General features: G+C 42.1%; 1 protein-coding gene across 1 annotated transcript in view; it reads right to left on the minus strand.

Moving 5' to 3' along the window:
- Positions 1 to 13,666, minus strand: part of RASA2 (RAS p21 protein activator 2) — a 1,321,178-nt gene that overhangs the window by 1,117,547 nt on the left and 189,965 nt on the right. Inside the window, exon 2 of the mRNA XM_069618287.1 lies at positions 11,600 to 11,717. Coding sequence (XP_069474388.1) covers positions 11,600 to 11,717 — 118 coding nt within the window. The remainder of the gene's footprint in view (positions 1 to 11,599; positions 11,718 to 13,666) is intronic.

Raw genomic sequence — 13,666 nt, forward strand, 5'->3', positions numbered from 1 at the left:
TCATGGTATATGTGTGGGAGATCAGGAGCATAAATTTCTGTTGTATGCCGATGATATGGTTGTGACCATATCTAACCCGAAAGACGGTAGTGCATTGTTGAAGAGAGTATTTGAAGAAGTTGGGAAGCTGTCTGGTCACAAAATAAATTGGTAGAACACTGACGTCTTTCCGTTATCACCCAATTGTACTAAGAATTGTTTTGAGGCATCTAACTGTAAATGATCCTAACAGGAAGTGAAGTATTTAGGAACCTAGCTTTCGCAAAACTAAGGTTGTGAATTACAATGTAGATTAGAAACAATTTCAGGGGATGTATGGAGATGGGAGAAGTTGAAGTTAGGTTTATGGGCAAAACTAAATGCGATAAAAATGACACTACTTCCAAAAGTGCTTTATATAATACATTGAAATTTACAAAGAAAAATGTAAGACGGATTGACAAAATCTTTCAAAAATTGTGGGTCAATGGAAAGAGACCAAAGATTCCTAGATGTATGATGATGCGAGGGGTTAGTGAAGGTGGATTTGGTTATCCTGACTTAAGAAAGTATCAAAAAGGGTTCATGTTGAAAAAGGCAGCTTATTACTTTACGCCAGAAGGGGGAAGGGTGCTGAGCTGGGGGGATTCGGAGAGGGAGGTGGTAAAACTGTTTTCATTGGAAAAAATATATATTTATTTATTTGAAACTACCAGTGTGGCGTTGGTCACTTGGTTTGAGGAGAATGAACAGGATTGGTGGTTCACTTATGAGGATTCCATATGGAATAATCCTGCACTACAGATTGATAATCAAACACTGTAATGGAAGAGCTGGTTCTCAAAATGGACTATGAAGATAGGTGATGTTTTAAAGAATGATGTTATGTTAGGTTTTGAAGCGTAAATACAGATTTGGGAAGAGAGAAAGGTATATGAAGCTTCATAGGTTATTATTGCATAGGATGAGTTTGCTACATCGCTGCTTGAGAGGAGACCAGGTATATGTGAGATCTTTAACACCCCTCCACGCATGGTTTTTACTTTTCTTAAGTTATAACCAGTGAAAGCAGGATATGTGGAGCGTTGTGATAAACTGAGGTGGGAATTGGAGTCAGATTTGCAGTGCGAGATTACACCGGATCAGACCATTGGGACTATATATGGAGAGCAGGATTCAGGGCGAGGTTAGATTTAAATTCAAGGTTGATTCATCCAAAGGTGCTGGGTTGTTTATATTGGACACTGGTACACATGCATAAGCTTGGCTTGATAGGTAGTGCTTTGTGCTGGGGTTGTGGTTTGTAGACAGGTACTTTACTACATATGTTGTGGGAGTGTACAAGGGTGCGCGACTATTGTTAATATATACTGGATAGGTTGGACCTGATAATGGGTATAGCTTTTCCTCGTCTGCCTTCTTCGTCTGTGTTGTGATCAAAGTCCGGTAGAAACAAACTTTCGAATAGTGAAAGAAAGGCACTCCTCGAATAGCGGATGGATAGATGGATCGTTGATAGTAGCTGTCAAACAAATAATGAAAGCGTGGAAGACACAAAAAGCCACAGCCAGATGATTGGATTTTTGAGTTGCAGGTTTTGTCAAACTATGAGAGGATTTAATTTACAAAAAGGAGGTATGGTTGAAGATTATATTGAGAAATGGATGTCCTTTAATGATTTATATGCATAGTCTGAATGTCTAGATTTATGAATTTATGGTATGGGAAGTGGGGCTATGTAGTTTAGCTGTTAGTGAGTGTATGGTTGTATGTTAGTGTGTGTGGATTTTGCGTTTGAGGGACTTTGAATCTAATGTGGTTCATTTTGCTTATATCTTTATTTATATTGTATTTATATTTGATTGTGCAGCGATTGCTTATATTATTTATGAAAATGTAAAATAAACATATCAACAAAATAAGTAATGCCTAAATCCTGGACAAGACAGTCTCTATATATGCTAGTTTATTAGAGAGAACAAAGAAGATTTGCGCAGTTATATATTAATTGCCCTTATGGATGTTCAAGCAAGATTGTCTCTTGTTGAGTGATCTAAAGAAATTGTCTGACGATAACAATATTCTTTGCCCAGCCTAGAGAGAATTTCCTAAAGGTGTAGGAACAGCATCTAATGGGCTAATGCTAAATGTATTTAGAGCCCAGGGACTCCAAGAAAAGAGTTCACCAATATTGTGTGTGTTTTTTTGGATCTTGCTGCAGCCTTCGATAAAGTGAACCACAACAGGCTGCGGACTAAACTTGATAAGGGGATTAATTGTGTGTTTATTAAAATTAATGGCACTCCTTCAAACCAAGACCACAAGCTAAACTTTGATGGTACTCGGAGGGGTGCTGGGGGGGCGTGGTATTAGTCATTCGGGGTTAAAACAGGGATGCATTCACACTTTATATAGTTCATCTCGGAATCAATGTCTAAGTTAGTGGTAACTTTCTTCCTAATATCCACCCAAAGCATTTTTTGTGGCTAGCATACACTGGTGACATCATGCTGCTGAATGACAAAGACTGGGCTACAACAGAGGCTTGATTAGAGTAGGGCAATTACCAATGGGACAAAAATAGTGACCCTTTCAAACAAAAAAAAAGGCATATTATCTAGTTCTAGACTTTCAAATCTGTGATTTTGGTTCTTATCAGGTAAGTCCCGTAACCAAGTCAACGATGGTTGCACTTAGGGGGTTTTGATTATTTGTATTGTGCCCTCCCTCAATTCTTCTCATAACAGCCTACTGTCAAAAAATTGTGCCTATGATATTACCTGGCACTAAGACTAACTTGAACGCTAACCTGGATTGGCTTCATGGTCTTGAGCATAAACTTTGGAAATCCACTTTAGGTTTGCCGCAATCAATTACAGTTGATCTCCTTGTCAGACCCAACAATCTTCACACAGGCATGATAAGAAATGATGCTCACCTGCTTTTTTGGACTAAACTGGACCAGGTAAGAAACCTCCTACAGGCGTCTGTACCTGCACCTGGTAAGACACGTGCAGCATGATCGATACCGGTAACGCACCCCAAGGGGGTGAAAAATCCCAGCACTGGTAAAAACTCTGATATGATGCTAAACTGCAGCATTTCTTTGTGGAAGTTCCAAAATAGATAGAAAGTCTGGAATACGCTGAGCGAGGCAGGGGAAGAGCAGGCTGGCTGCAGGAAATGGAGCAAGGAAGCAGGAAAGGGCATTGGCGAAATTAGGGAGAACTAGAATAAGGCACATGTCAGGAAGCTGTAGCAGAAGGCAGAGCCAAACGGTTACTGCAGAGGACAGGGGCACAATTATTTTCTGTAACTTCAGAGTGTCATTGCAATGGGAAAACAGTTGCGACAGGATGACGGAAAAAAACGAAGTTGCCTTTAGCATGCTATCACGTAACTATGACAGATACAGCACAGCTGCCATCTTGCAAGGACACACATTCTCCTATGGCTCCATAGCCTTGTGACCACAAAGACTGGTGCATGAATGTGAAAAAGAGGCAGGAAGTAGGATTACAATTCACTAGAGTGTCTGGTAAAGGTAAATAAGTGCCTGTTTTAAAAGATAATCAATGCAGCAAAAGATTCCTTATATCTTCAGAACAGCTTGTGATTTGGCTTCTGCTGTGATGATTGCCAAGTTTGTGGACTGTATAAAATACACTTTATTTTATGAGGCAGATATAGACAGACCTTTTACAAAGGGGATAGGAACTTTATGACCCTTGTGGCAAGTTGGAATCAGGAAACTGACAAGGAGGCATTATTTGCATCAGTTTTATTCTCTCTCAAAAGTAAACTTTCCCTAAACCTGTGATATAAGCCCTTCGCTATACAAAGGAAAGTCAAAAGGGTGATTGATGGGGTGTCAGGATGGCTTAACATAAATGTAGTCCTCTGCCTAGAATCCTAGTCTTAAGCTAGTTTCTCTTTCCCTACTTCTCGAAAGAAAAGTTTCCTCCTCACTGTACCTCCTTCCCCTTGTGCTTCTTCCAGGTTCCGCTCCTTCCAAATCCTTGCTCCACTTCACTGGAACGCACTCCCTCTCTCAATCCGCTCTTCCACTACCCTTCCCTCATTTTGCACGTCCCTTAAATCCCTTCTCCTCCACTCTCCTCCTTGAAGATCTCCCTATTCTCTCTTCATCCCCTCCTCTCCCCCTCTTCTAACTCCTTAATCCCCAGTCCCTTCTCATTCTCCTACCTTGCTATTCTTCACTTGTTCTATCCTTCTCTGTTCCCCCACACCAATCCTACTTCCTCTCCACTTCCCCTCCCGCCCAGTTAATTGCTTTTTGCACTGTTTTACTGTCGATTGATTCATGATGTAAAATTGCTCACATTGTTATTGTTTATTGTTGTTCACTGTACGAGTTGTTCCATTGTACAGCGCCTTGGTATAAAGCGCTCTGTAAATAAACAAATCAATCAATCAAAAGAAAACGATAAAACATAAAACAACCAAGACATACTTTTAGGGAATTGCCCAGTGTAAGGGATGGCTTCTGGTGTTCAAGCATATAGTTCATGTACTGCTGGAGTGCTGGCTCTGGGGCTTCTCTGGGTCCTCCCAACTACGGGGCTCATCTCTTTCTCCATCCTGGGGTATCTTTGTTCTCTTTATGCTCCAATGCTTGCGTCTCGGTCTTGCCATGCCGCCCGCCTCCAGTTCTACGGGAGCCACTGCATACCTGCTTGATGTGGGGGGTGCTCTTTCGGGAGGGTTGTGCGGTCCGTCCAAAGCTCCTCTTTCCACTGAGCCGCTTACACAACTAGTCAGCTGGACTCCACGTCGGCTCGCAGCTTCTCTCATTTTCTGGTCTCTCAGAGCACGGACCGGCGTGTGGCTTCTCATCGCGGCCTTACCTCGGACCTGCACGGAGCTCTGCTATTGCTTGTATTGAAGTGTCAGACAGTTCCCCTTCCCGGAGGCCTTGCTGCACTCGCCTGGTGCACACCATAGGCTGGGACGCCTCGTCTTGCTTTCTCGCTCTCTTCAGTTAGCCACACCTCCTGTGTATGCTGTGACGTAGTTTAACTCTACAGGCCACGCTGATACCTTCTTCTGATTGTTTGCTCAGAGGACGTGTGTTAGGCAGAATCCTGTGCAGTTCCCTTGGGGACCACTGCAAAAAGATTAAGACTACAGGAGTAAGCAGTAAACCCAATTGGTAGCAGTCTGTACCAACCAGATTAACCTGTAGAAGAGTTAAGCAGTATACAGAGGATACACAATAGGGCCAAAAACACAGTAGCACAAGCAAAGACTAACCAGAGCTTTGTATCAAAAGTATATAATTATTTAACACACACTTTAGAAAATACACTAGCACTATTAATCAAAAGCAAGTTCCAACACAATCAGAAAAGTATTTACACCTCCCTTGCAATTACTAGATAAGTCTAAGTTAAAACACCACTTTTTGTCAAAACGGAGGTGAGCGCGTAACTTAGATGGCACTCCAATAATTAGGTTAAAGGGAGAGAAAAAGGCAGGTCATAAAAATAAAACAGTTCCCAACACTTTTAAGAGAGAAAATCAAGTTACTGAAGGCAGGGTATACTGTAGAGCCAAAGTTCATAGGCCAGGCCCACTTTGAATGGAGCAAGGCGAAATGTGCCCAAGATCACACGGTTTAGCAATGCATTCAAGTCTTTGTAGAAATGTTCAAAAGAGGTTGGGGTGATTCAAAAGACAAAGTTAGAAGGTCTGGGTGCCAGCCCAGTGGAAAGGCAAGGATTTAAGGGTCACCTTGGGCAAACCGAAGAAAGGGAGGCCAGGTAGAACACAGTACCTTAAAGAGTGAGGAAGCTCCAGCGGTGGCAGTTGTTCCTGGCAGCGGGTGCAGTTTGTGGTTTCGACCAGGGGAAGAGAGGATCTCGTCGAGGAGGAAACTTGGAGTCGTTGCACTGCCCAGGGAAGAAACCAGCTGCGGAGTTCGTCGGTGAAAAGGTGCGTTCCTGGTATTCGTGATCACAGTGGTGCAGCTTGGCTATCCAGCCGCCGGGTGCTTGGCATGGGCGATTCGACCAAGAGACGTCCTGGAAGGCGAAATGGTGAACTGGTTGATCTCACCAGCTCAGAGGGAGAAGACTCTTCCAGCAGAAGATCTCCTCTTGTCGTCGGGAAAGTGGTGATGTTGTTGCAGCAGGGCTCCACCGGTGGTGTCGTCGTTGCAGATGGCTCAGCTTCTTCCCTCTTCGGATTTCTTAAGTCCTGTGGCGACTTCTGAAGTCCCAGTCCCAAAAGCCCTGCTTTTATGCAGAAAACCAGCCTAGCTCTCACTCAAACATGCTAAGTTGTGAGTCGGGCGGCTCACCACTGGCCCAATCAGAACAGAGTGCGACTTGAGTTGCTAAGGCAACGCAGTCCAGGGTGCCAATTCCCCCACCCACATATCCTGTGGAACCCAGACAGAGTGGCACCAGTTGGAGGGCTTATGTGGAGAAGCCCGCCAAAAAGTGGAACAAAGGGCCCGACCTTGGTTGGAGTTACAGAGACGGACATGAACGCCATTTTAGAAAAGAGTTCTGGCAAAAAGACCCAACCTTTGATTTAATATTAAATAAATAAACCAGCGGTATCTTTAACATTGAACCAAAAATTGGTGCGTTTAAAATCAATGGGATAATCCCACAGGAAATATTCTGGTGGAATATATTGTGTGGTAACCACTGACACCAGCCAGAAACTCGACAAGGGGGGGGGGGGGGGACTAGACAATATGATGGTTTGTACTGGTTCTGTTCACAATTTTGGAATAGTAAAGTCAATGGTGACTTAACATACCCTGGGAGACAGTAGTCCGTCCCAGGGTATGGAGTCTATGTTTGGGGGTCACTATGACACCCCTGTGTTACTGCACTGAGGGTGGTGTGTAACACATACACAAAAAGCAGATGATACTCTATGGAGTAAAATACCCCATAGACCATAAGCACACAAAAAGTCAGAGACATACCTCAAATCATGCCCAAGAGTGGGAGAAAAAGAGTCTCACTCTTAGCAGGAGAAAAAAAAAAAATACAGCAAAGCTGCTGGGGGACTCACTAGGTTTGGGAAATTAGCCTTATAAGAGAATTCTCCGTAACAACGTGCCTCAAGGAGACTTATTTTCATCGCGCTGCTGTTTCCCATAAGGACTGAGCAAAGTTTGTATCACAAGCACAGCCAGCCATTAAAGGAGTCTCAGTGTTATCCTGTACCTTATCTCCTACATACCCCTAGAAGGTGCTAAGTGTGTTGTTCCTCTCTCTGAGGTCAGGTCCCCTAAGAGGGTGGGGGTGCCACTACCAGAGGCTTCCCGCTTACCCGGTCTCCTAGGGGGTGGTAAGCATAGGGGTATCAACTCTCTAGCCCCAAAAGCGGTTGCTCATCTTTGGGGAGAGGGGATGATCTTCTCGGATACGTCACATCCTAAAGGATATATTTCATTCGTATGACATTTGTAAGAACCTTGACTACATTGTGTGAATGAAGCTTCCTATGGAATATCAAAAATCCTATCCCCAATACAAAAATGTTCAAAACTAAGTAAAAAGAATTCTGGATAGATGGACACCGGGATTTTATGCAACTTTCTAGGAACTAGCGATAATGGGCATTCATAGACGGCACTCAAGAGAGATGGCTTGTGTATGTTTTGCAAAAAAATTGGTGTTGTGGAAACACTTGGGCATTCATTTCTAGATTGGCATGACAAGGATTTAAGGGGTTAGACATGTTAAACACGTCATACATTCTCCAGGCAACTTGCATGCAGAAGTGTTTTGGATTTGAATTTTAAAAGGGTTCTGAATTTCCCTTATTTTAGCAGTGGCACCAGTTCGGAAAGCACATAAAAATACTTTTAAAGGAAAAGGTCACCACATTTTATGAATGTTCTAATTGAATGTGACAGGATTCACTAGCTGCGATTTGGTTCGATATAAAGTTATAATTATGATTGTGTTACACTTTTTTTTTGTTAGTTTTATAAATAATGTAAGGTTTGCTATAAACTGTAACAATTTAAAATAATTTGTGTATTGTTTATTGGTTTTATATTCTGTGTAAAGAGTTGGAGGGGTCAGCAATGCGAGGCGGACAACTGTTTGATGATTGTTCAAAAGATGCCATTTGTATTAAAAGGTATAAATGAATATGCCTACTATGTTGAGGATTTCCCTGCCTACCCAAAGCTAAAGGGAAAAACTCAAACACAGGATATTTGGCCCTCACACTAAACAAATGCACCAGGAAAATATATGGCAATCAAAATAACAAACATATACAAGTTTTGTGATAACCTTTTAATAACCTAGGTGTGTTCTCTTCACCCAGGATTCACAGAGAATTCTGCTCCAATGTTCAACCAAAGAAAGAAATAAGGAAATGATTGTAGGTAAAACTGTCTCAAATCAGTTCTTAATGTTTCAACGTCAAAGTACGTTTTGTTAACCAAAGTTTCAACAATAGCTAATTTTTCACCTTGGTGAAATATGGACTTTCCATTTCCTCAGAACAGCACCAATGGTAAACCCAGCCATGATGCTTTGTCACCACTTCCAGTATTCCAAGAAGAGTTGCCACAGTTCACAAGAAATGCAACCTCTACAACTGTCAGTTAAACATAGTTCTTGGTTAAGAGTATGTCATTTGTTACAAGATTGGGATTCACAATAGGTATATTTGTCAGTATGCATTCACAGTGCTGCTGCTTCTACTTCAATAACTTGACTTCTACTCGTGTTTACCATGAGAACAGTCTCCTTTGCCTCACAGTTCTCCACTTCACTTAGGCTACTGAAATGTTGCATCTACTGACAACCAGATATACCACCACAGTTTCAGTATTTTGTGATTCAAAATAATGTTTAGTACAGACAAGATTGAGGTGAAGGCACTCCAACACCCTTCTACCAAGCAAGCAAACAACTCTTCCTCTGAATATCTCTCTTCAAAAGGGGCAGCCTCTTTGCCTTTTTGGTCGGTCTGCCATGACCACAACTTAAGTGTGCCTGTATTACCCACTTTTCTCTGTTGCTTAAAGTCTTTGGCAATATAGATTGTGTCAACTTCAAATAATACTCATGAGCAGCAAGCTCCATTCCCCAATGTTGCCTTCTCTCTGCCAGATGTTAGCCAAAACAATTACCCAAAAGCCTTGGTTCCACTCTCTTTGCTCTAGGTGATGCCTGCACACTTGCATCTTAGGCAAGGTTAAACTATTAGGCTCACAGAGTAAGTTCGTTTTCTGACTTTTAGAAAGGCTTTCAGTCTTAATAGGGGAATGCTCTTGGCGTGCGCAATGCTTGCTCACTCGAACTGTAGATCCAATATTTAAATGCTTTACTCCTTGTATAAGCAATTAGGGTTCACGGGAATAAAGATGTAAAGATCACTCTTTCTTTCAAAAGTGAAATTAGGCACACACACAACCACTTCTTCATATTGTACAGCGTTCAAAGTATTCAAGAATGGCTTTCTGTGGCGTTTGCTCTTCACACGAGTGAAAAGATCCTTTACCAATCACACTTGAGTGCGACTTTCTCATTGCACCATTGTTAAAAAATTGTGAAGATAGGACTGCATACTGTGGCCAGCAGTGCTCGTATAAGGAATCTGAATGCCAGGTTTGACTCACCGGCTTCTGTAATCCTTGTTCTGCAGGTCGCACAACTTCCACAACTTCGGCCACAACTTCTACAGCTTCTCGCTTTCCAGGGACACTCACCCTTCCTTTCTGAAGATGTCTACGGTCCGGCCACTTGACAAAAGGAGCTACTCTCGCTCCCGAGGCCCACAGCTCACCTGCAGCTCCTCGCCTTGGTCTCCAACATGTTTCCTTCACAGCACAGCAACCACGGCAATCAGGCTCACATGGGGAAGGAGCCTTCCAGTAAGTCTTCCGCTGTGCAGCCTCTGCACTTCAGAGTTTGGGGAAAGAGGACTCTGTCAGAAAGAAACAGGTGAAATCTACTTCATCCACATTTCTGGCGTCCCTCTGGTTCTCCCACTTCTGCTTGGTTTGCCAGCTCCATGCCTTTGTCTTTCTGCTTCTACTACTACATCACACTCCAGTCACAGTTCCAGCTCCTTCTCATTGCCTGCACCTGAGGGGGCCATTTATGCCTCCCAGGTTTCTTCAGGTTTGCGCTGTTAGGCTTAATTGCCAGACTACTACTACTGCATGCCTCTTCAGTCCTCTTCCTCAACCCAGTAATCATGGGAATATGGGACTCGTAGTCTCCAACAACAAAGTTAGGTCTTTTAAGCAATTTCTTGGTTTTAAGGGTGGACTTATTCCTCTTAAAATCATTAAGAGATAAGCCTTTAGAATTGGTTGTTAAAGAGTAATACAATTGACTTAAGGCAATCTTGCTAGATCCTTTTACCTTATACCTTTGGAAGTAGGGAGGGTTTTTATCCTGAGGCACCTTGAAAGAGGTCTCCGTTATTAAAGTTTGTTCAGGTTTCATGGTATTTTTGACCAAAGTCATAGATTATGTTTGTGGATCAGATGCATTATAATGGCAACAAGCCATTACCTGCTTTCACAAATTGGAAAGGGGTTCCCTTTCAAAGGGCACATACTGTGTCTCATCCCACGGGATCTCCTGCCACTCTGGGCCTTGTCCCCTCCAAGGTGATCCTCCCGCAGTACAACGCCCCCAAAGTCTCTCTCAGGAAGTGTCTGCCTTTTCCTGGCCACCTGGGAGGAGACTTTAGGCAGGGTTTCAGTGAGCGATCCGTAGGAGGAGGTTGACATTAAATGCCTTTGGTATTATTTACAGAGGTTAAATAGGCATTTAATTCTCTTGTTCTGTATTGTGTTTCGAGTATGCTGAAATAATTTATTTTAATTGAGGGATCCTAAATAAAAGTTTGAAATTTAAGATAACAAGTTTACTAGTCCAATTATCTATTACATGTTTTTTTCTTTGCTTAGCTCTGGAATGATAAACCCTTATGTGAACACAAAAGAGACCCATACAGACATATGATCAATATGCAAAGAGACACAAAGCATCATTCACTTATGCTCTCCTTTAATTGCCAAATAGCCCACTTATTTCTAGGGCCAATCGTCCCCAGCTTACAGACACTGGAGAGGAAATAAATGCACTTATTGAAGTGAGCATTTCGGAAACATACCTTCAACATTACTCTTTATGTTGGTTCAAGTAAAGACTTCACCAAGGTGGAAGAATTCAAGCAACAGAACAAAAACCTGCATGCAACTTTTAGGGCTTTCGGCACACTTTGTTCTGTGCATTAATACAATATCCGTAAATCGTATGTAGGCCTTATTCACAGCCCTGCTAACCTAATTTATATTCCCAAAGCCAAAACATTACATTTAAGGCATTCTTAAACCGACTGAATGAATCCAGACGATAAATATAGGAAAAATAATAATCCTTGACGCATTACACTATTTTCTTTTTTGAATTCATTTTTTTTTGTATTTATTTATTTATTTTACACACAGCACAGTGAGCAACTACTTGACAACACATGCTTGTCTTTTCCTCCTCCCCCCAAGCCCCAAGACTTGAAAATGACGGTCTCAAAGTTGCCAGACTGTAAAACATCCAGAAAACAAAATAAGTAATTCAAAACTAGCGCCGATTACCTTAAAGATTTTTCAACCACCTTTGTACGAAAAACCTCTTCTTGGTCCAAATTTACTGTGCAGAAGGAATCTCTCATCTTGTTGGGTCCAGAGTAGGGGAGCAGGTTTTTTGCTTCACCTATTCACAAAAATACACATAAATGTAAGTCATTGCTTGTAAAGAAGAGTTGGCTGTCACAGTGCTCCAACAAGGAAGACAAATGTGCACTTGTGACCCAGATAACGGGACAAACAACTGGAAAGAAGAGAATATTTGAAATCATGTGGGAGATTTAAAAATGTTAACTGTAAAAAAATGCATGCGTTTCTTAGTGACCAATGGTGATGTAAGAAACAAACACACTGCTTTAGTACAGTTCAGAGTATAAAAAGAAGCCCTATGAATGTAGCACAGGTGAAAACAATTAAGAATTAAGTTAGTGTGCTACATGGGATACAAACTGTGTGCTGGGATACATTGATGTAATTGAAACTAATGGATCTGCTAAAGGCTATTTTTGACATGAGAGCTGTATTGCACATAGTTTGTAAGTTTAATAATTATAACATATGCCATTTTATGTATTTACATGTATGCTCTTATATCAAGCAATGAACTAATGAAGTATCATGATTTTTTTGTTCAAGTCTCCTTTGTATAACTTCCATCTTGTAGCTGTAAATCAGCAATTACTTTTATTTCCATTATAGAGTTCCTGTAACAAAAAAGCTTCCTGTCGACTTATGCCATTTAAAGTCTTTGTTAGCCCTGTTCTCAACCTGTATGTCACATGCCAAAGGAAAGTTACCGTTTAGTCTAAAAATGAGTTATCAACTCACTAGCTCTAGTTCATCCATGAACATTGTTTTTTACTGATTCTTTAATCCAGGGTTCCTGTAGCAGGATTACAGAAAACCTTTAAATAATTAATTTTAAAAAGAGACAGAAGAACCACGGATGCCCGTGTGCTCGCCCCCTTTCATGCTGCAGAGAACTAACAAACAGGAGTTTAGGGCTCTTCCATCTAGAAGAAAAGAACTAACAAAGCCTTAAACCAAGGAAGTTTCATACCCGGGAAGGCAGCGGAATATGGTGGTCTAGCAACCTTAGCACTTATGTATCCTAGGGAGAACAGTACATCTTTCCAGGTGAACTTCTGGGCCTTGTCGAGCATCAATGAGTCCTACATGTGAAGCAGCAGAAAGAGCTTGGATATATTTTTTTTTTAACAGTTATTCTATGTGAGAGAGGTGCAGAAACAGTAAGCATCCTATAATGTAATTTCTTTGGTGGGTGCTTACTCCATTCATTAATGCTGCGACTTGCTGATCCTGTGGAAGGTCTTGTGCCAGTTCTGCCATCTGGTACCACATTTTTGCAGCCATAGCACACACTACTTCATATGCATCGGCAGCTGTGAAAATAAGGTACTTGGTGGAAGAGACTGTTTCCCTAGGGCCTCCTTCCTTCGACGTCAAGGTTGACCGTCAGGCGGGCAACATGTGTGCAAACTGTTACAGTGACAGAGTCTTGTTTGGTATGGCCCATCAAGTATAAGGGTGCAGAGTCCACTGCCTTGTATTTTTTGTGCATTTCCGATGCTAGAGTAAGAATGAGCATGGTTTGTATTAGCCTTTTGCGCCCATGTACCATATCTCCTCAAGGCTTGGGTAGTCGTCATACTCTGTTTTCCTGCTCCTTTCATTCTTCTCTGCGGGGGCTTCTAAATCCAACATGGCCACGTCCTTGGCAATCATGGGGTGAGAAGCGGCAAGGTCATCTGGAGGAGACGCTGAAGGTATTGGTGGAGTCCGATCCTGAATTTATATCACAAAGTCTTGCTACTCACCTTTATCATCCTGGGGAATTTCTGATGCGAAAGGGTCATCTCAGCAGTATGGGTCCTTGTCATCATTGTCCATTTGAGGGTGAGAGTCAATGCAACCCTCAACAAGGAGTTGCCAGTCTTCAAGATCCTTCCCTGCCAAGATGAATGTTCTTGATTGGTTCTGCAGGTGGGTCCCTGTCAAAGGCTTTTCCATCATTAACAGTGGATCAGTAACATCACAGGACGTTTTCCCCCCCTT

This window comes from Ambystoma mexicanum, chromosome 10 (assembly GCF_040938575.1).
Source record: "Ambystoma mexicanum isolate Mex_15411 chromosome 10, UKY_AmexF1_1, whole genome shotgun sequence".
NCBI lineage: Eukaryota > Metazoa > Chordata > Amphibia > Caudata > Ambystomatidae > Ambystoma > Ambystoma mexicanum.